General features: G+C 33.8%; 2 protein-coding genes and 2 long non-coding RNA genes across 5 annotated transcripts; 3 read left to right on the top strand and 1 right to left on the bottom strand.

Moving 5' to 3' along the window:
• Positions 1-424: 424 nt before the first annotated feature.
• Positions 425-6838, bottom strand: LOC117602183 (transcription elongation factor SPT6). 2 transcript variants are annotated; one of them, XM_034319852.2, is made up of 11 exons: positions 6648-6838; positions 6485-6572; positions 6139-6320; positions 5944-6063; positions 5710-5861; positions 5384-5633; positions 2275-5309; positions 1667-2183; positions 1366-1603; positions 894-1296; positions 425-823 (listed from the first exon to the last, which is right to left on the bottom strand). In XM_034319852.2, exons 1-11 carry the CDS (start codon positions 6684-6686, stop codon positions 619-621), a joined length of 5229 nt encoding a protein of 1742 aa, XP_034175743.2. In that variant the 5' UTR covers positions 6687-6838; the 3' UTR covers positions 425-618. The 2 variants fall into 2 exon arrangements, with proteins under 2 accessions (XP_034175743.2, XP_034175745.2); XM_034319854.2 differs by having other exon boundaries at positions 6139-6317.
• A 257-nt stretch (positions 6839-7095) lies between these two features.
• Positions 7096-10921, top strand: LOC117601986 (RUN domain-containing protein 1). Its single transcript, XM_034319380.2, has 10 exons — positions 7096-7436; positions 7533-7717; positions 7806-7899; positions 7964-8131; positions 8503-8683; positions 8754-8848; positions 8923-9684; positions 9759-9856; positions 9926-10020; positions 10097-10921. The coding sequence occupies exons 2-10, from the start codon at positions 7539-7541 to the stop codon at positions 10201-10203; spliced, it is 1779 nt and encodes a 592-aa protein (XP_034175271.1). The 5' UTR covers positions 7096-7436; positions 7533-7538; the 3' UTR covers positions 10204-10921.
• Positions 10922-13550: 2629 nt separating this feature from the next.
• LOC117602257 (uncharacterized) lies at positions 13551-14275 on the top strand. Its single transcript, XR_004580919.1, has 3 exons — positions 13551-13637; positions 13844-13989; positions 14125-14275. It is a non-coding gene; the product is annotated as an uncharacterized LOC117602257 (long non-coding RNA).
• Positions 14276-14840: 565 nt separating this feature from the next.
• On the top strand, positions 14841-16182 carry LOC143306028 (uncharacterized). Its single transcript, XR_013063338.1, has 3 exons — positions 14841-15400; positions 15602-15674; positions 15855-16182. It is a non-coding gene; the product is annotated as an uncharacterized LOC143306028 (long non-coding RNA).
• The last annotated feature ends 4577 nt before the right edge of the window (positions 16183-20759 follow it).

Here is a 20759-nt window from a genome sequence, read left to right as displayed (position 1 = left end):
TTTCATAGTAAAATATATATGTCGAAATTGCATGTTCTTATAGTAATACATTAGTATCAAATTGATTCTTGTACAAATAAAACTTATGCATACCTCTTGATTAGGGCAGTACTTCCATTTGAATGTCATGATTTGTGGAACAAAATAATTGTTATATTGAGCAAACATATATATATATATATTTTACAGGTGTACTGTGTATTATTATTGTTTGAAAATGTAGATTCATTGAGGTAGAATATTCTAAATATTATGTATAAGTGAAAAAAGAACCCTGAACATATCTGCAATAGAAACTAATGTTTCACTAAACTGAAATATGAAGTCCATATTAAATCAATTCCATTGATTTCATACTGTTACTTGTCTATACAAATTATATGTCTTTAGATGAAGCCACAAATGAAAATTCATTAGAAAAGTCTAGAAAAAAAAAAAACTGATAGAAAAATGTATGATTTGTACTCATAATAAATACTTAACGTCGTAGAGAACAATTCATGTTCATTGAAAGAAATCATACATAATAATTGTTTCAATTTACTTATCTCCTTTCTTTGTTAATAAAGTAGAGTATAGCTTCAGGTAACTAATTGTCCTAACTACGTATAGAACATGTTATTGCCAACTTTCATCATACAAAGGAGTACCATCTCCGAGAGACATACTGCGAGGACTAGAATTTGTGAATGGTGTTCCTCTAGGAGATTTATACGACGGCGTACGTGCGGAAGGGGTTCTATTACGCGGAGTCGCTCTCTCATTAGGGGCTTCTTGATTTCGAGGTGTTTTTCTAGATTCGTCATATCTTGGAGTAGTATTACTAAAATAAAAGAAATAATATTATTATTGCTAATTCAACGTCGACGTTTCTATTGACGATGAAAACTTACAATTCCTTGGAAGTAGTCTGTTTTGAACGAGCCCAGGCTTCTGCTGCTTTTGACCAATTCGTTGCATCACTCGCAGAAGGGACGGATCTATGTGATCTCGCGGTTCTGTGTGAATTTGGATTCATGGCAGGAGGGATTGGTTGTAAGAACGGCCCTTGAGAATGGCTAGGTGTTTGTGGATGGTGAGGTGTATGATGCGGAGTATGGTACGGAGTCATAAATGGAGTTTGACCTGAAGGTGTATAAGGGGTACTTCCATACATTCCATAATTATTCACGCTGGCAGCTCCTGGAGTATACGGCGGATAATGATGTGGTGTTTGATTAGCTACTTTAGAAAGGGAATGTAGCATATGATGTGGCAGACTCTGTGCCACCCTTTGTATCGTATCCGAATTCACTCCTGAAATTATAAAAAGCAATTACAAACCATTGCAACGTTTAAACATTTTTATGATATCATGAAACTTACCATTGACTCCTGGAGTACCATTGTATGGCGTTCTAGAAGTCATAGCTCCATGTGGAGTACCAGGTGTACTCTGTCCAGGTATAGGATCTCTGAAATGTTCCTTGAACCAACGGAACAAATCATTTACTCTACTAAACATCTGACCCCTAAATCGAAATCCATCCGATGTTATAGTTACATACTCGTGACGGCAACGAGTTCGTGGTAAATATGAAAGCATAAACTTTCCAGGATAATTCTGAAACATGAAGAAATACGATTAAATTTCTGATATAGATATTAGGGAATATATCAATCTTACCTTAGAAGCAGACACAATATATGGTATTCCACCAGGATTTTGTTTCTTCTGTTCTTTCAAAATTTCTTCTGCTTTATCTTTAATACCCTCAACATTTGGTTTATAATACTTGAAGTCTAATAGTTCCGAAACATACGCAGACATTGGGTTAATGTGTCTTGCGATAATTTCATCTAAATCTTCGAATTCTTCGCTGCCAATCCATAAACTGCGACCCAAGGAGAACGTGTTCTCCTTCCCTTCCTCTCTTATATCAATGTGTTGATAGATATTATCAGTAACTTTCCATGTCACTGTCAAATGATCAGATCCTTTACTGCTTGGACGTATTATCGCCTCTCCTTGTTTCACGGTTTGCATTAATTTTTCAACTTCCGCGAAACTTATGTTATGGAAACTGGGGTGAATTATAACACGTTTTACATAGGTTTGCCTCTGCTGCGCTTTTTTAGCATCCTCTTCGACCTTTATATCTTTCTCTTCTGCCTCTGTGTCATAATAAACATCCTTTTGTGGCCTGAAAATAATTTCCATTAAATATAATTTATGGAAGCAATTAATATCGTTATGAGATATTTATAAATTATAATTATTATTTCATATATTACCTCCATTCGTGGTTTTTATCAAGAAGGTCACTTGATTTACTGGTACATTCGACGCTGAACCGTTCTACTTCTATCTTTATTACGCGACAATGAATTACTTGACCAACTCGTACTCTTTCTTCTGGATTAGCAACATGTTTGTCGGACAAATTTTTTACATGAATGTAGCCAGATATTCCATTATCCAATCTTAGACGAACTCCTGTTGCTTTTCCTGGACATCCACCAGCATCAAAATGATTCCATACTTCGGATAATTCAGGGAAGTCGTTTTTCAAGCAGAATGGACACTGCCATAAACCAGTCTCATCGTTCCTAACAGGATTCGCTTGATCCAATTGATCTCCTTGTGGTTTTCTATGACTTATTCCAATAACTGCTGCCATGATTAATTTGCCAACATAAAACGTTTCTGGAGTTTCTTTTGTCAGAACGTCAAACAATTTTTCAGCATTCGGAGATTGGTAAGGTATACGCAGATCTTTATATCTAGAATTCAGTTCAGCTCTTATATCATAAAGAGTAATACATTTATTTCCAAAACCCTGCCTTTCAAGCTCTTCAGCAAACGCGTCCAGATCTAAATCTTTCAATCTCTCTGGTGATTCAAGAATTTCTTCTAGAGCACCAGCAGGATTTGCATCCTCGTCGTCATATTCTAAAGCATCTACAGCCATCTTTCTCGCCCATTCGTAGGTTTCTGGATGCACCCGAGACCCATCTAATACTTCTACATATGCTTCGGTGCTGTCTCCTAAACTATTCGTATCTATCTTAATAAATCCAGCACAATTAACAAATACTTTAGGTCCCATATGACACGCTGTTATAAGCTGCGTTCTATTTTCTAGCCTCTGATTGGTTTGTTTTAGGATTTTAATTAAAGCTTGCGCTTTCCTGGGACCCAAACCGCATACAAATTGTACCAGATTTGCTGTGTAAGGATGTAGTACCGCTCTATTCAAGTCTACCCCAACTTCGTTTATACGATTTATAAATTCTAAATTTAAATTTTCTATAAGATCCTCTTTAGGAAGTTGATCCTGTAAAGGATGATATTTAAGGCACATAATTTCTTCATCTATGCTACACAATTGTGAAAATTCTAACAGAGGATCTTGCATTCTTCTTGCTAAAGATATAGCTTGCCTCAATAGGTCTGGGTAATCTCTGAATTCAGAGACTCCTCTGTTGCTATTTGCATAAACTTTAGAAAGCTCGTTATCATATATTTCTACTTGAATAGTAGGGAATTGTTCCTCTTCTGATAGGTTAGCAATACATTCTTTTATATCAGCAGATATCATTAATGCTTCTCTAGATTCACCACCAATTACCACAACATGTGGTTTCTTTGTGGCAATAAAATTTCTAATTGCTAATAAATCAGCTTCCTTCATCATTTTCTCATTCTCCCTAGGACTGTTCTTGCGTTTCATTAAATGTGGTAGTCTTAGATGATCTGTACATTCACCGTCCGGAGAAACCATGCAGGTAAAAGCAGACTGAGATGGATCAGGTACATAAGCCAAACCCATCACGCGGAGACCTTTACTGGTATTCCAATCCTCGTCTTCTTCATCGGGGAATTCGCAAGTATATGGAGCAATTTTTATCCAATTATACATTTTACGACAACAAGCCTTCATAACGCATTCCTTTGATTCCATCAAAAGATTATTTCGTAATTCCTTTTTTAATTGCGGTATAACAATACGATTTAAAGCTATTTCAACGCTGCCAGTTCGTAATGCGTTCCAATCTTGAACGCTTTTACTAAATTCATCTCTGTAATATAATTGTTTTATTTCATCAATGTAGTTATTAGTAGTATTCCCTTCTATCGTGTCGCTAAAGGAAATGGTAATTAATTTATCCTGTTCCGCTATAATTAGTTTTAAAAATTGATCACCAACAAGATCTCGTACAGGCTTATCTTTAAGATACTTTAATCCATAAAGTACATGACCTTCGTCGATCTCTTTCATTCCTGTTTTAGTTGGCCTTATGGAGATCTTTGCTCTTTCCATATACATTTCTCTAACACATTTACGCACCAATGGTTCGTGCGCTAATTGAATCGCGACCATTAATTGCACAGCATTGAGTACTTCATCGCTTGTCTTAAAAATTGCTGAGCAAAATTCATTTGCTATTACTGCAGGTTCTATCGGCTCCTGGTCTACTTCGTGTCGTTGATAATTATCTCTAAGATTTTCGGCGAAATGTTCTGGAGGGAGACCGAACTTTTTAGCAAGACTATCTAAACCAGCCTTCTTACAGATAAAGTAAGGACCTTTCCTAACTGGTTGTTTCAATGAATCATCTCCCTCTTCTTCTTCATCATCATCTCCAACAATTTCTTCTGGGGGATCTTCTCCATTTTCTTCAGCTTCTGCAATTTGTTGCCTTCTTTTTTCTATTTTAGCTTTCTTTCGATTCTCTTTCTCCTTTTTACGCAAACTCTCTTGCATCGCTGATACGTCTTGACTATAGTAAAGCATAAAATGTCGATAAGTATCATTCAATTCTTCAAAAGTTTGGGCATTTTTAAGACGTTCGATATCATCGTCTTTAATAAGCCGAAGATTTTCAGGCAACGGAGCATCGGGATTTTTCATAAGTTCATCCAACTGATAGTTTCTCATTTTTTCAAACAATTTCAACAAATTTTCTTTCCTCTGTTTCAGCTGACACCATTTTGCGTCGAATTTATAAATTTTCCACAAATCGTTGATATTTAATTCTGGCAGAACATATTCTTTTCTATAAAACGAGATGAAAGGAACTTCAAAGTTTTGATTACGCATGAATTCCAAAGATTTCTTAATTTTTCCAACAGTTTGTGGACCCTTTTTAGCTCTTTCTTTGGCTTCTTCATTTAAATGAGCGTCTTGTATTGAAATTGTGGGCTGACAGAATGCCTGTTTGTATATCCATTCTGCCTCGAGGTCTAATTCGTCGGAACCTTCCGCTGTTGGTGTGATCGGAACGGTACGAAGTTGCATACGTTCAGGAATGTCTGTAGTACGGATCTAAAATATTCAAATCAGTATATGAGGTCACCTATAAATACTAACAATAAAATTAAGATTCTCCCGATGATTACCTCATTATCCACATCCGTAAAATGTCCACGTATAAGTTCACTAGGTTCATATACTTCGAAAATGCTTTTCCTTGTACTTTTCTTCTTATAAAGCTTTTTCGATCGTCTTGGGCGATCTTCGGCCTCGTCATGAAGATAATCAATGTCATCATCTTCTTCTTCTTCTTCTTCAAATTCATCTTCTCCATACTTTTCAAACTCATCATAATCAAAATCAATACCAAAGATATCTTGGGCTTCTTGTAAAGCGCTATATTATTAAAATAAACGTTAGTATTATGTCGAATTTTTAGATGTACCATTTTAATAATGAAAATAATTCTTACGCGTCCGAAAAAATAGGTTTCTTCTTTTTCCTTTTTTCAGTTATAGGTACACCATCACCATCCACAATGAAATCATCTTCATCTTCACTCTCTTCTTCATCATATGCTTCAACTTCTCCTCTATGACTAACTTCACTTCTTGCCTCATCTTCCTATAAATACAGTTAAATTATTTTTAATTCATCGATTTTTTTATAGTTTTACACATATTACAAATTGTGTTTTAAAGCTTACTTCTCCAGAGCCTGTGAATAGTTCATTAGCAATAGCATCCCTTTCATCACCTGCCTCTCTTTCTTCTTCTTCCTCTGATTCTTCATCCTGTATTCTACGTAAACGTTTAAATCGACGTTTCTAGAAAAATTTATAACGATATTTAATTATTTAATACAATAAATTTATTATAAATTTTTTGTTCATTTTATATACCCTTTCAACTTTAACTCCTAAATTTTCTTCAAGCAGATCATAGTCTTCATCTTCCAAACGATCATCAAATTCATCATCACTCTTTTTACGCTTTCCAGATCTTTCTGATCCATCGCTGTCTTCACCATCGTTATCATCAATTGGATTATCATCAATAAGCCCTGGGACTTCTCCCTCATCTTCTAAGAATTAAAATAGACAAAATATAAATATATCTATTACAAAAAAGCATTATTACGAAAGAAATATTCAGTATTAAACAAATATTAAGATCCTAAGAGTCCGGAAGAAGATAATATACAAATGCTGTCTAGTAGTATCAACATTTCAATAAATCCTTCCCTACCATCATCATCTTCATCGTCGTCACTGTCGTGCATAGCTTTCAATTTTTTAAGTTTTTTCCTTTCGTTAAGATCGAGTTCCTCCTCTTCCTAAAGTAATATAGAATATTAGGTTAAACGAAATCAAACTTAAAATCTTTGCGTATTCCACCTTCTAATATCTACCTCACTCTCCTCTGCTTCGTTGTCCAAATAATCTGCCATTTTTCCTGATTAATCTGCAAGGTTTGTATAGGAAAAGTATGTAGAAAAGATTAGAACAAAGTCAAAAAAGAGACGGAAAGAATCTAATTCGCAACAAGAAACTGTGACTGATCGTGACATCTGTACAGCTGTTCGATATTATGCGAATGTGTGTATACATACTAGAGTGCCTGCTAGAGTGTGTACATATACCGCAGTTCACCAGAGTCCATAACTGCGAAAAGACCAATTTTCGTTCTTCGCGCATCTCTAGTACGCATCTTCGCCCTGATTGGCGATACTCCCAAACGAAGTGGAAAGCGATTAGCAGAGAGCTCGCTGCGTTCCCCCACCATCTTCCAACCTGCGCGTCGCAGTTATGGACTCTGGTGAATTGCGGTATACATACAATGACTACAGATGCAGAAAAATTGGACATGATTTTGTTTTCTCAATAGCTCAATATTTTGGGGATCCCAGACACCCCCAGAGATTTGTATATACACAGCACAGTTGGTATGACAATCGTGTATAATAAATCCTAATTGATTACAATATAATTTTCATCGTAAAAATTAACCGAATCCTACATCTGCGATGTCTGAAGTAATTTAATGTGAAAATGCGCCCTAGCAGGTGCAAAGCGCAAAATCGACAACCGCAGCTGACGTTTTCAGTCGTACACGTGCGCAGAAGTTAATTAATGGATTAACCGTGACGAAGGTAGAAGACTGAACGTTGTAATGTATTGTAACAATAAGCAAAACTCTGGTATGTAGGAATGAAAAACTTGTGAGATACCAAAACGTTCAGTCGTCTCCGTTTGAATAGAACAAGAGAACTGATGAATGTAAGTTTGAATTTTAGAAGAAAATGGAAGTCGTAAACGATAGGAAAATGGATACCGAAGAGTATAAATGTTGCGAGAATGAGGATATTGAAAATTCGGATGAAAGCGACAGACCATCAGGTGAAAGATGGGCACCCGTCGGAGCGAACGATGGTGACAATGATTTTTCCGATGAATATAAATATGTTGACAATATGGAAAAGTGAGCACTTTGGTTTCAATAAATATAGAAAAACTACAGTCTTTTAATTATGTTGTTTTTATCTCATTGATATGTTACGTTTTCATAGTTTATCATATGATATGGAAAGGCTGAAGATACTGGAGGAAGAGCAGGAGATGCTTAATTCATCTCTTATAGCATTAACCACTCATTTTGCTCAGGTATTGAATTTATTAAAATCTGTCTAAAAATGAATTGATTGAACATCATGAATATTATTTCTAGGTTCAATTTCGTTTAAGACAGATTGTTGATGCACCCACAAATGAAAAGGAAACATTGCTCAAAGAATTAGAAGAATTTGCTTTCAGAGGGATACCTGATGTTCCACATAGTTTGTCACTTGATAGTAAATCAATTACACCAACTTCTCCAATGTCCTGCAAGCAAAGTGTAAGATATACAAAAATCTACTGTATCTTTGTTTTATTATATTATTTTTATTCTTGTTTTTATCTGTTTTATGTATTTAGCTTATGATGGTATAATTTCGCTTTGCTTGTAATATGCAGAAGTGCATAGAAATTTGTGATATATATTTTTCTGTTTTCTATTTATCTGTGATATATTTTTCTATCTGCTATTAAACATTAATTATATTATACCTAAAAATAAAACGTTTTGTATAAGTTGTTTCTAGTGCATATGTTTATCATTCTCATTTCATAGATCTTAATCCTAATTTTATATTCCTGAATTTTTACATGTACATAAAATAAGAGCAAAAAAAAATAGTTGAATGCTTTGTGTGTACAATTTAACAGATATCTGGAGTAATTAATGATGTTGATGTTGAGTCTAAAATGGCATTACAAAGAACTAAACAAAAAGAATTGATATGTCAACTAAAGTCTCAATTAGAGGATTTAGAAAAATATGCCTATGAAACTGGTGATGCAGAACTACCCCAAAGTATGATATTAGAAAGACAGAATATCATAATTAGTAAGTTTCTGCAAATTATGTTCTTTTTTTACAGAATCCAGAATCTGTAAACTTACAAACTTTTTTTCAGATCACTTGAAAGAGAAATTAAATTTTGATGTTGATGATCTCTGTAAATTACCGGTTGATGATTTAAGATGGCAAGTAGACTATGCTATAAGTCAGGTAAATTGTTTTATTTTGTAAAATGAGTTAACAAGGTGAACAAAAAAAAAAGGAAAATCTAAAACTGGTTTCAGATTGTTAGTCCCTTAAAAATGAAGGAGCAATTAGTGTCCCAATTAAAAACACAAATCGCAGATTTAGAGCGTTTTATAAATTATCTTCAAGGAGAAGTTAGCACAGAAACATTAGCCTGCACTTGTGCATGCCCTGTGCATACCAGTGGTTCTGCTACTTCCACTTCGTATGCTAGCAGGTCGTTTAAAAGAAAACCAATAGAAGAGGAAAGTAAAACCAGAACTCTTAACACTGTTAAGAAAGTTGTAGTTCTGTTGCACATGTTCCTAGTGTCCCAATTAGGATGCGGCAGTGAACGAGTGCGAAGGAACTTCAAAAAAAATTCCATTCATAATTGGCGCGATTTAAGAACAAGATTAGATATCGCGGTTGAACATGTTATAGAGACCATTGCAGAAAGCGAACGTCATTTAGAAGATGAAGATTTTACTAATGATAATGATTATGCCTCGGATTCAGATTCCACATCGCATTGTAGTGTCCGAGTAACATCCGCTGTAAGGAAGCATCTAGCAACATCCATACGTGACTTAATGCAACACGGTTTAATGTCTGATGCGCGTTCTAATAGTGTAGTACCATTCGTTGGATGTTTTCCCCAAAGAAACCCTTCCACTTCTAATTTGATGCATGCATGGGAATTAGTGCTGAAGTATTACGAAATTAAAAACGGTCATCGTTATAATTCTAGTCCGGCACAGAAATTATCTCAGAGTTTTAATCTAGATCTAGCAGGTGGAAGGAATGTTTCTTCTAAACAGGTATTTGTAATGTACTTTAAATATATAATTTTTTTATAATGATCAATCTTCTGTATTATAATTAAACCTTTTAGAGCTTATTAACAACCATAGGGAATATTATTGCTTCCCATACTCCATACAAAAGAAGCTATGACTCCCACTTCAAAGCATTTATTTGTGCATCCCTAAAGTAAGTAACTATCTTTCTACCTGTCTCTTTATAAAAATAAAAATCTAAAACATATTTTTGTCATTCTAGTGCTAACAAACTTGTTGTTTGGTTAAAACTTATTTTACAATGTCAATACCTTCTTGAAAATCATTATGCATCGTGGAGTTATGTTGTGAAGACAGGTAATTATTAACATACAATCTGTTGTTACTGAGATAAGTGATAATCGCAACATTTGCATATTACTGTTACTAACAGGTTTTCAAGACGCGTTTCACACGCTTGATCGTCTTACTAGTTACAAATTTGACTTACCGGTTGACTTGGCAGTAAGACAGTTTCAAAATATAAAAGATGCATTTTGATTACAGAGCATGTCAAGAGTTACATACATGCGAGTATGCAGGTAGTCATTTTTAGCGGAAAAGACACGAAATATCAAATATCGCGATCACATAATAAGAAACAGTATACTTTAACCTTATATTGACCTTATAATAATATGCCATTTTTATGATTTTAAAACATTATGTAAAAAATATTCTAATCACATTTCTTTAGCGCAGAATTATTGACGGCGTAACGAGCTGTAATAATTTTACATGTCAGTATTTTAGTACTGAGTTTTCAGAATTTGAATATTTTTTCTATTATTTCATCTTAAAAGTTGCATAGAGATAAAACATGTTACACGTGGAAACCTTAATGGTAATTTTATAATATATAAATGCATACAAGAAAACAGTACAGGTAATAATGCAATGCTGCCTGATGTAACATGGACTGAAGCATATTATCTAGTTAATTTGAAGTATATCTTCGAATATTGCACGTTCTTAATAGAATAATAAATTTAAAATGTTAGGACCTTTATATACATTATTTCAAAAGTAATCTCGTAAACTTAAATCAGGTTTATAACAATTGAAGAACGTGGGTTTCACTGTGATTAAAATTATTGAAAGTTAATGTTGAACTTTTTAAAGAAATTCATATTCTTACTAGGAATTAACATTAAAAACCAAAGAACAAACCAAAGATTTTTTTTTAGCATTTTATCGATACAGTTTCATAATATTTAATTTTAGTATTATTTTACATGTTATAAGTAATACATAAATACTTTAATTGCAACATATCATTGAAACAGTAATTAAATCTAATGACATGTATCAGTGTATGCATATGTAAACTTTGATGTTATAATATGTTATAAACATTTTATCTTTGTTGTGTTTTATGAAATTTTATCATTAATTTGTATAATATAAATATTTGGTTACTCGAAATCAGTAACGAAAGTTAAAAGAAATATTTAATCATTCCACTGTATAGTTAATTAAAAAGATTTGTATGAAGAATCAGGTTCTTCTATACTGTTTCAGATATAGATCTTATAAATATTTCTTTAAGTAACACGGTTCCTGATTTTATCAACATTAAATAACATTTCGAAAGATGAATAAACTTCTGAAAATACATATTATTTTCAGTAGTTGAAAGTTTACTAGATGTATATGCAGATATATACAATTACTATGTCGCCTATATAAGATAATCCTTGTATAAGAAGATAGCTTTAAGAATGTCACATGTATCATAAAATATAAATATCTGCTTTTTATATACATAATAATTTGACATTACTTTATTGGGAAAAGAAATATGCGAAAATATATTTATGGAGCAATGTACTTTGTTTTTTTAATTCAATGTCCTGATATCTTGATCTCTGTAGGAGAGAAGAAAACAATAGAACGTATGAAATTGGTTGTTTATTTCTTGTAAAAGTTGTACATTAGTAAAAGTTTTGTAGGAGCTTTTTGTTCAACATGTTTGTAGTATTTCGTCGATAATTCCTCGATATTCGTAGTGAGGTATATAATATTTTTCTAAACCTTCATAATAGTATTAAATATAAATTTTTCAAAGGATAAAATAATTTTTAACAGAAAATACAACCGACTTCTAAAATGTACTAAAAAGTATAAAATAATTTCTATTTCATTTATACAAATACCCAACAACTATTAATAAAACCTATTTACTCGTTAAATAGTATATTAAATACATTTCAACCTTTTCGGAGGCAGCGCAAAATTTATATTTCTCTTTATTCATTAGTTAATTAGAAATAACTAAATCTTTAAACAAGATGGATATTGTAAGGAAGCTAAGAAAATACGTTATTCAGCTTTTTCTTTTGTGTATTTATTATTTGAACATTTATTTTAGTATTAAAGTTTCGAAGTACACAATTTAAAATTTCCGCCAATGGCAGCTACTTATCATCAGAATCGTCGTGATTGGCTATGTGGGCAGATCTGAATCAGTACGTTACTTTTCTTCAAAACTTCGTTCTGAGTGCACGTGTTTGTAACAGGTGAGATTAAATCCTATTAAAACATTATATTAAATTGTATTCGTGGTATAAAAAGTACGAAAAACAGTAGGAAAAGTTGGGGAGAAGTCTAGACTCATCATTTCTGACATCAATTCCACAAGGTTCAGAAATGCGTAAGCTAAAATGTTTTGCTCCGAATTCAGATTCCAATTGTCGTAGTATTATCTTAATTATTCTTCTCCATATCGACGATTTCTTACTTTGTTTTCATAATTTATTGTTTTAAACTCTGAAAAATGATTTAGCTTTTCGATCTTAATTAAGGTTATCTATTCGTAAGTTGAATTTCCACCCTCAATTATAGATACATTATTCTGTGATTTCAATCAGCATTTTCCTTGATATATTCATGTTTCGCTTATTCCTATTATGTTTCTCGATACATTGTATATAAATGCCTTTATATATACCAGAAATAATATTTTATCGAATACTTCTTAGCAGAATCACTACATAGAATGCTATTTTCAAAATAATATCTGTCTTTATTTATTACATAATTACAAATAAATAAAAGTTAAACCAAGATAGATGTTGCTAAAAAAACACATCATTCGATTTTCTCCTTGGTATTTAATATGTAACGTTTCCGTTAAAATTACGAAGTATGCAATTTTTAGTTTCTACCAATGACGGTAATTGGCCGTCTTATTTCGACCAATCAGAGTCGTCTTCCTCCCATTTGCCCAATCAGAATTGTCGTGATCGGCGATGTACGCAGGATCTGACTCGTTACGTCACTTCCCTTTGACGCTTCGTTGCGAGTGCACGCGTTTGTAACAAAGTGACATTAAATAGTATTAAAATATTATATTGAATTGTGTATTAGATGTCAGAAGTACAGAGAACAAACAGCGAAGTTGAAGAGAAGACCAGGGTCATCATTTTTGACATCAATTCCACGTTGTCTTCAGAAATGAGTAAGCTAAAATTTTTTACACTTGTCGCGAATTCAGATTCAGATTGAAACAGCATTATCTTAATTATTTCCCTTTTATATTGATAATTTCTGAAACATTATTGAATTTTATTTCGTTTTTGATATTTTTTTCCATAATTTATTGCCGTTAAAATTACGAAGTATGCAATTTTTAGTTTCTACCAATGACGGTAATTGGCCGTCTCATTTCGACCAATCAGAGTCGTCTTCCTCCCATTTGCCCAATCAGAATTGTCGTGATCGACGATGTACGCAGGATCTGACTCCTTACGTCACTTCCCTTTGACGCTTTGTCGCGAGTGCACGCGTTTGTAACAAAATGACATTAAATAGTATTAAAATATTATATTGAATTGTGTATTAGATATCAGAAGTACAAGGAACAAAAGGCGAAGTTGAAGAGAAGACCAGGGTCATCATTTTTGACATCAATTCCACGTTGTCTTCAGAAATGAGTAAGCTAAAATTTTTTACACTTGTCGCGAATTCAGATTCAGATTGAAACAGCATTATCTTAATTATTTCCCTTTTATATTGATAATTTCTGAAACATTATTGAATTTTATTTCGTTTTTGGTACTTTTTTCCATAATTTATTGCCTTAAATTGTGAAAATTGATTACAATACATATTACGAAATCGGTTCGTCTACCTGCTTCAGAGCCGGCCGATACCGAATGTTTCCGAACACTACCGAACAACACCGAACGTTATCTGCCGGTCTTCGTTGGGAAGGAAGCTCATGTCATTCTTCTCGCGAACGTCGGGGTGATAAGACGTGTTGAGAGTGTCCTTCTCTATAAGCAGGTATGCTTATCTCTATTTAAATATTTTGCATAAACTACAGAACTTGATCGTTTATTATTAATAATAATAATAATTATTTTATTGTTGTTGATTGCATTTTATTTACATGAATTTGTATTTTTGATTTGTTTACAGATATTTAGTTGATATTGAAGAGACGCCACATGATACGACGCTATGACACAGATATTAGTTTGAAATACAATTTCGTAAAGAATTGGTAACCTGTCAATTTATTGTAATCAATTATTAATATTTATTATTACTTTTTTTTCATTGAGTCGTCGTTGTTAATTGTAAGCATTTTTGATAATTGGTACCAAGGTACCAAGAAAGAAAAGATTAGAGATATTTTTTTTTTTTAATCAATTCATAGAAAAAGAATAATTAATTTTTCATTTTATTAAATAGTTTTGTCTAGTATTTTAATACATTTGTTTTAAATTAGAACAAAATTGAAATAATTCGTATTTTACTGCAAATGATTGCTTCTCTTCTGCAATTATAAATTATTTTAAACAATCTATTTTTGTTATATGGTAGTAATTATATTATAATATCCAGCTTTCGACGCAAGTTTAAATTAAAATAGAATCACGGTTTTTAATCACATGCTGTTTAAATATGATTAATTATTGGACTTTGTTTATTGAAAAGAATTTAGACAATTTATGAATCGCGATGTAACAGAATTTTCAACAATGATTAGTGTGCTTACAATTTTAACAACAGAAATCCATTACTTTAATGAAATAGTCTATTATATTTATTTAACTATGATTTTCTATCCATATAATATTCATTGAAATAATTATCAACAATTATTTAAAACATTTCATTATTACAATATAATCTAGGATCAATATTCAACTTGAATAATATTCGTGTTCGTTGAAAATATTTCACGAACACAGATATTTTCATTCACACGTAATAACAGTATTTCCTGAACGAACGTTCAGTATGAAGAATGTTGGTTTTGTTTTGTTTATTTCCACCCATCCCCAACCTCCCCACTAATCTTTTCTTTCAGGAATTGTTGTGGCCGCGCGCAAGGCGGTCGGTAGAGTCAGTGTTTGTACGAACACCAATGTTTTGATTTTTTCAAGGGTGAATTGGCTCTGAATAGAGTTGCGCTTGTACGATTAGGAATCACGCGAAAGTAGAGTCAGTGTTTGCTTCGTATTATAAAATATTTTCTAGAGCATCGCGGCTCTGATTTTTCTTTTTCCATCGCGAAAGTAGAGCCTCTATAATTGTTCGCCGGAAATTATTCACGGTCGCGTTATTAGTATTTCATATCTTGATTTTTATTTTTAATTTTTTTTTTTTTAATTGCTCGATATATCCGGTATTAGAGTCAGTGCACCACTGAAGAGGAGTCTTGGGTGTTGCTCCATAAGGAAAGAGTGTAAGTATCTTATTACTTTATTTAATCAATTTTAATTGAAATAGAATAATTTACAATTTCAATACCTGATAATTGAGAGTTCTTCTTAATTGCTATTGCTATTGCTAATATTTTATAAAATCCAATTTCATATATAATTTTATTAGAATAAAAATTGATAATTTGCAAAATTAACCGTAATTATTTTTTGTTCTGTTACAGATGAATTTTTTGATTTTGCCGAGATCCTGGATATCCTGATGACTTCTTGCGCGTTGCTCCATGAGGAAAGAGTGTAAGTATCTTATTACTTTACTTAATTGCTTTTTATTAAAATTTACAATTTCAACACTTGATAATTGAGATTTCTTTTTAATTGCTAATATTTTATAAAATCAAACTTTATATGTAATTTTATTACAATAAGAATTGATAATCTTCAAAATTAACCGTAATTCTTCTTTTTTTGTTACAGATGAATTTTTGGATTTTATCGAATTCCTGGACATCCTTGATGGCTTTCTTCACAACATCCGTCTTCTCCTACAAGGCAGCCTCCTACCTGGTGTTTGACTGACGGAAGAAGAGTATATCTGCGAACGGTGAGTCGCATGTTTTATGGTTCCTCCGGTGCCCAATCATGTCGTAGGACGAATGGTCCGAATCGACACGGGTTACCGGTTGTATACGTGGTTGACGAGCATAGTGAACATGGGTATGATTATACCCATGAGTAGTGACATTTTTATTGTTTCATTTCAATTAGTTCAGGCTAGGTCTTCTTGCACTCCGCGTTTTAATATCATTTCAATTCCACATATTCCAATAGATATTTATGAAATATATGAATGCTTTTAAATGTTCTTAAATGTTCTTAACTGTGGAATTAGAAAATTTTAATACCGAAACAATTTTATTTAGTTTGTCTGTAAGAGAGAAGTCAAATACTATTTGACTTAATTATTGCGATGGTTCAAAGCAATATAATATTGATAGTATTATGTAATATGTATACTGGATATACATATTAATGATGCTATTACATTGATTTAATTACATTTTGTACATTATAACTTCAAATATAATTTGAGAATTTTTTAAAATTTCATTCATTCAATAGCGAAGTTTAACTTATTTACACGTTCATGAAAAAATGAACAATTTATGTGCAAGAAGACAATTCGTGACGGGTAGATTTTCAAATCAGAGTGATCTATTTCAACACATTTTGCGTATTCTTGAAAATTTACTCTGAGGAGGGAGTCGCCCGAGGATGTTTGATTAATTTTCACAATAATTTCTTATTTCATTGCAAAAGAGACATTAAATTCTTTCTTATTAGAATTTTGCATTTCTTAAATTAGTGTTGCGAAAAATTTCCAGCGCGAGAGTAAATATGACGATGCACTGACTAGTATTCGGTGGGAATCCTTCTGGTTTTCAAACTCAATCCTTTTTATTATTTAATTAATCAAATTAGTTACAAGGATTCCGCGGCATAAGACCGTGAACACCATCTCTGGGAGATATACCCATGCATTACTAGGCCTTTGCAGGCGCAGCTTTAGAATACGGAACATATGAAAATATGTTACCATATTCTAAACTGTAGTCCTTTTGTCTATACTATGGGCGTCCGTCAATCTGACACCGTTGGATGCAACGTGTTGGACGGGCGGGTAGCGCTCTTAGCGAAGGGGTGCACTCTGTCCTGGCGTTACGACGTCCAGGCGGGGTGGGTGGTATGTAGCGTCTGGCGCAAGTCTAGGGGGCGTGAGACCCTTCGTTGCCAGCTGATATTAGCAGTGCACCATGCTTGCGTCATAGTTGCTCTATTATGCTTTTCTGTATTTGTTATTAAAGCTTTATATTTCCAAAGTCGAGTTACTTTTATTAAAGTAGTGAAATATTAGCCCGTTAGATGTTTATGTACTAATCATGTTTGTAGATCAGGATTTTCAGGTTTAACCCTTTCCGTGTTTATTGCCAAAGCCCATTCACGTACCCAGGTGCTACTTGGATGGGTAGAGGCAATGGGCACGATGACCTAGTTCATAAGAATAATAATTAATAAGCGGCTGGCATTGTGTTAGTATATCGTGCACGACGTAATTTCCACATATGGTGTGTGTGTTTTTAGGCTGTGGGATTGCGTCGGTTTAACAACTTTTTCATTTAACTTTTAATTTGAAATAATATTTTATTCAACAAGATGTACAATGAACGTACAAACCAAATAATATTATTACCATTACTATTACCATGATTATTACCATTATTATGAAACATTCTATATCATAGTAGTTAATTAAATTTTGTAATTATCATTATACGCAATGATTGCTAGCCTTGCCAGACGATTTCAGTGAAAAATGGTACGTACCGTAGAGTGTGATGTGAGATGAAACTCGGGTGACGGAGGCGTCCCGGGACGTTCTCCCTAGTTTAGGCTCTTGCGCCCGGGTGGAGTGTATGGGGGTCGTGGAATGAATTTTTGTGAGAATGTGATTTTGCCTTTTTTAAATATAGCGTTAGGTAGGTAGGTAGTATACCTTCTGGTGTGTGTGATAGATTGTAAGTAGGTAGGGCCGGGACAGGTTGTCACAGTCTCTTGGTCGGGTAGGCGCGATTTCGCGTGATCAACCTGTACCTGGAATATATTTGAAGAATTGACGATACAATCGACGAACGGAGTATGCCGTTCGCTTTCGATTCTATCTGTACAATTTTTCAAATTTTTGGCGACTTCATAAGTCGTCATACGCGATCGCGATGGCACGAAACGCACAAGTTCTGCTCGAGCACGGCACGTGTGCACGAACAACGACTTATATAAAGTCCTTTTTCGTCCACGTGTCAATTAGAGTTTCGCGATTTTTCTTTTTTGTTGATTGGTTTTTTTTTTGTTTTGCGAATTTGCAAGTCTCGAGCTTTAGATATAAGTTTCAGGTGGGTGGACCGCCCGAAGAAAGAAAAGGCTATATGCCGAAGCGCCCCGACAAACTGTCTTTCAAGAGGGGAACTACTAATGATTTTGCATCCTTTTGCAAAAAAGGATGGGAAATCATTATCGTTACTACTTTGTCACTGTGCTCGCCTGTAGTTGTAGTTTTGTAATTTCAGGAGAAGAGGGGGCCCGTGACCCCCATGATTTTGGGCAAATCGAGTTTTCAATTTAGTGTTGCGAATGAATATCGATCACGGTTCAATTTAATGTTGCGCATGCATGATTATCGCGATTTTCAGTTAGTGTTGCGAACTTTAAATATCGCGTTTCTTTCTTACATTGCTTTAAAATAGAATTTAACTTTTCAATGTTGATTGCTTTAAGATTTTTCAGAGTTTTGCTTTTTAATGTTCATTGCTTTAGTGTTGCGAGTAAAAGATTCACGGTTTGAGAATCCCCTTTTTTTGCATTTTAATTGCATGTCTGTTAAAGATAGCGTTGCGAATGACATTAGCGCGATTGTTTCCCAGTGTTGCGACTTATAAATACGCGATTGCTTTGCATTAGTTTATAGAGTTCCCTGCTAATTAGTGTTGCGGTAATGAATATTCGCGTTTTGCATTAGAGTTGCGATATATGATAAAATGCCCAAAAACGATCCAGTGGAGTTGCCATGGTCCATAAGGCAGCTATGGACCAACTGCTGTGATACAGCCTTGGATTGGCTGTAGCCCTTTTTTTAGATTAGTGTTGCGTCTTACAAAATTCGGTAGATTTGAGTAGTGTTGCGTTACAGTTCGCGTTTTCTCTTTTTTTCTTTTTTTCAGCTTAGCGTTGCGTATAATGGAGCAGCCTTCACGCGTACGCTTTTGTACATATTATATAATTAATTAAGTTAGTGTTGCGAGTGAAAAATTCACGGTTTAATAATTCCCCTTTTCTGCATTTTAATTGCATGTCTGTTAAAGATAGTGTTGCGAATGACATTAGCGCGATTGTTTCCCAGTGTTGCGACTTACAAATACGCGATTGCTTTGCGTTAGTTTATAGAGTTCCCTCCTAATTAGTGTTGCGGTAATGAATATTCGCGTTTTGCATTAGAAATGCCCAAAAACGATCCAGTGGAGTTGCCATGGTCCATAAGGCAGCTATGGACCAGCTGCCGTGGTACAGCCTTGGATTGGCTGTACCCCTTTTTTAGATTAGTGTTGCGTCTTACAAAATTCGGTAGATTTGAGTAGTGTTGCGTTACAGTTCGCGTTTTTTCTTTTTTTCTTTTTTTCAGCTTAGCGTTGCGCATAATGGAGCAGCCTTCACGCGTACGCTTTTGTACATATTATATAATTAATTAAATTAGTGTTGCGAACGAATTCGCGATTGTTATTAAATTTTTTACTTTTTTGCATTTATTAAATTAGTGGAAGTAACTATGACTCACATTCGGTGGGAATCCATTGCTAGTCAAGGATTCCGCGGCCAAAGACCGTGAACACCATCTCTGGGAGATATACCCATGCATTACTAGGCCTTTGCAGGCGCAGCTTTAGAATACGGAACATATGAAAATATGTTACCATATTCTAAACTGTAGTCCTTTTGTCTATACTATGGGCGTCCGTCAATCTGACACCGTTGGATGCAACGTGTTGGACGGGCGGGTAGCGCTCTTAGCGAAGGGGTGCACTCTGTCCTGGCGTTACGACGTCCAGGCGGGGTGGATGGTATGTAGCGTCTGGCGTAAGTCTAGGGGGCGTGAGACCCTTCGTTGCCAGCCGATGTTTTGTCATAGTTCAGAATGTTTGCAAATTTAAAATTAGTGTTGCGTGTGATTTCGGTTTGTTTTATAGGGTTTGCTTAGGGATTGCTCTTATGGGCAGTCAAACTTTTCTTTTCAGGTTCCCCTGTACCCTCCCTCCCACTGCCATGCCCCCATTCTTTTTTCTTCCCATTTTTTAATTTTGAAAATTTTGAGCATTCGGTTATTGGAAATACTGTTAAATAATATATGAATTTAATGTTTTCAGGATATTATTAGATACGATAAAGTTTTAAAGAGAACTTTATTCAAAGTTTTATTTAAAATGGAAATTCATTTTATTTTTTGATGATTGGTGATAATTTATTTCAAGGAATATTTGTTCATTCGAGATAGCTTATTAAATTTTTATTTTACTTTATTTAAACAAAAGTAGTGGATAATTGTTGTTCGAGTTGTTCAGTTTTAATTTTTGATCGCGATGTTTCGTTTCAAGCTTACGGAGAAGCTAATTAAATTACTTTTATAAATTTCCAAATTCTTTTCCTGAAAAGCAAAGTCCACTCGTGATTTTCTTTTCAGTTTTTCCATTTACAATAAATTTGCATTGAAAGGTGTATTGAATAATATAATGCAATAAAGTCGAGTAGAGTCGTGGTTGTACGTACTATAATTGC

The sequence above is a fragment of the Osmia lignaria genome, chromosome 13, assembly GCF_051020975.1.
Source record: "Osmia lignaria lignaria isolate PbOS001 chromosome 13, iyOsmLign1, whole genome shotgun sequence".
NCBI lineage: Eukaryota > Metazoa > Arthropoda > Insecta > Hymenoptera > Megachilidae > Osmia > Osmia lignaria.
This window is presented reverse-complemented; position numbering and strand designations above follow the sequence as displayed.

Coding starts and splice junctions, on each gene's coding strand:
- LOC117602183 (XM_034319852.2), bottom strand. CDS start 6,686: ATGGCAGATTATTTGGACAACGAAGCAGAGGAGAGTGAG. Junction 5,310..5,383: donor TTACGGATGTGGATAATGAG/GTAATCATCGGG, acceptor TGAATATTTTAG/ATCCGTACTACAGACATTCC. Junction 1,297..1,365: donor TGGTACTCCAGGAGTCAATG/GTAAGTTTCATG, acceptor TTATAATTTCAG/GAGTGAATTCGGATACGATA.
- LOC117601986 (XM_034319380.2), top strand. CDS start 7,539: ATGGAAGTCGTAAACGATAGGAAAATGGATACCGAAGAGTATAAATGT. Junction 7,718..7,805: donor TATGTTGACAATATGGAAAA/GTGAGCACTTTG, acceptor ACGTTTTCATAG/TTTATCATATGATATGGAAA. Junction 9,685..9,758: donor GGAATGTTTCTTCTAAACAG/GTATTTGTAATG, acceptor TAAACCTTTTAG/AGCTTATTAACAACCATAGG.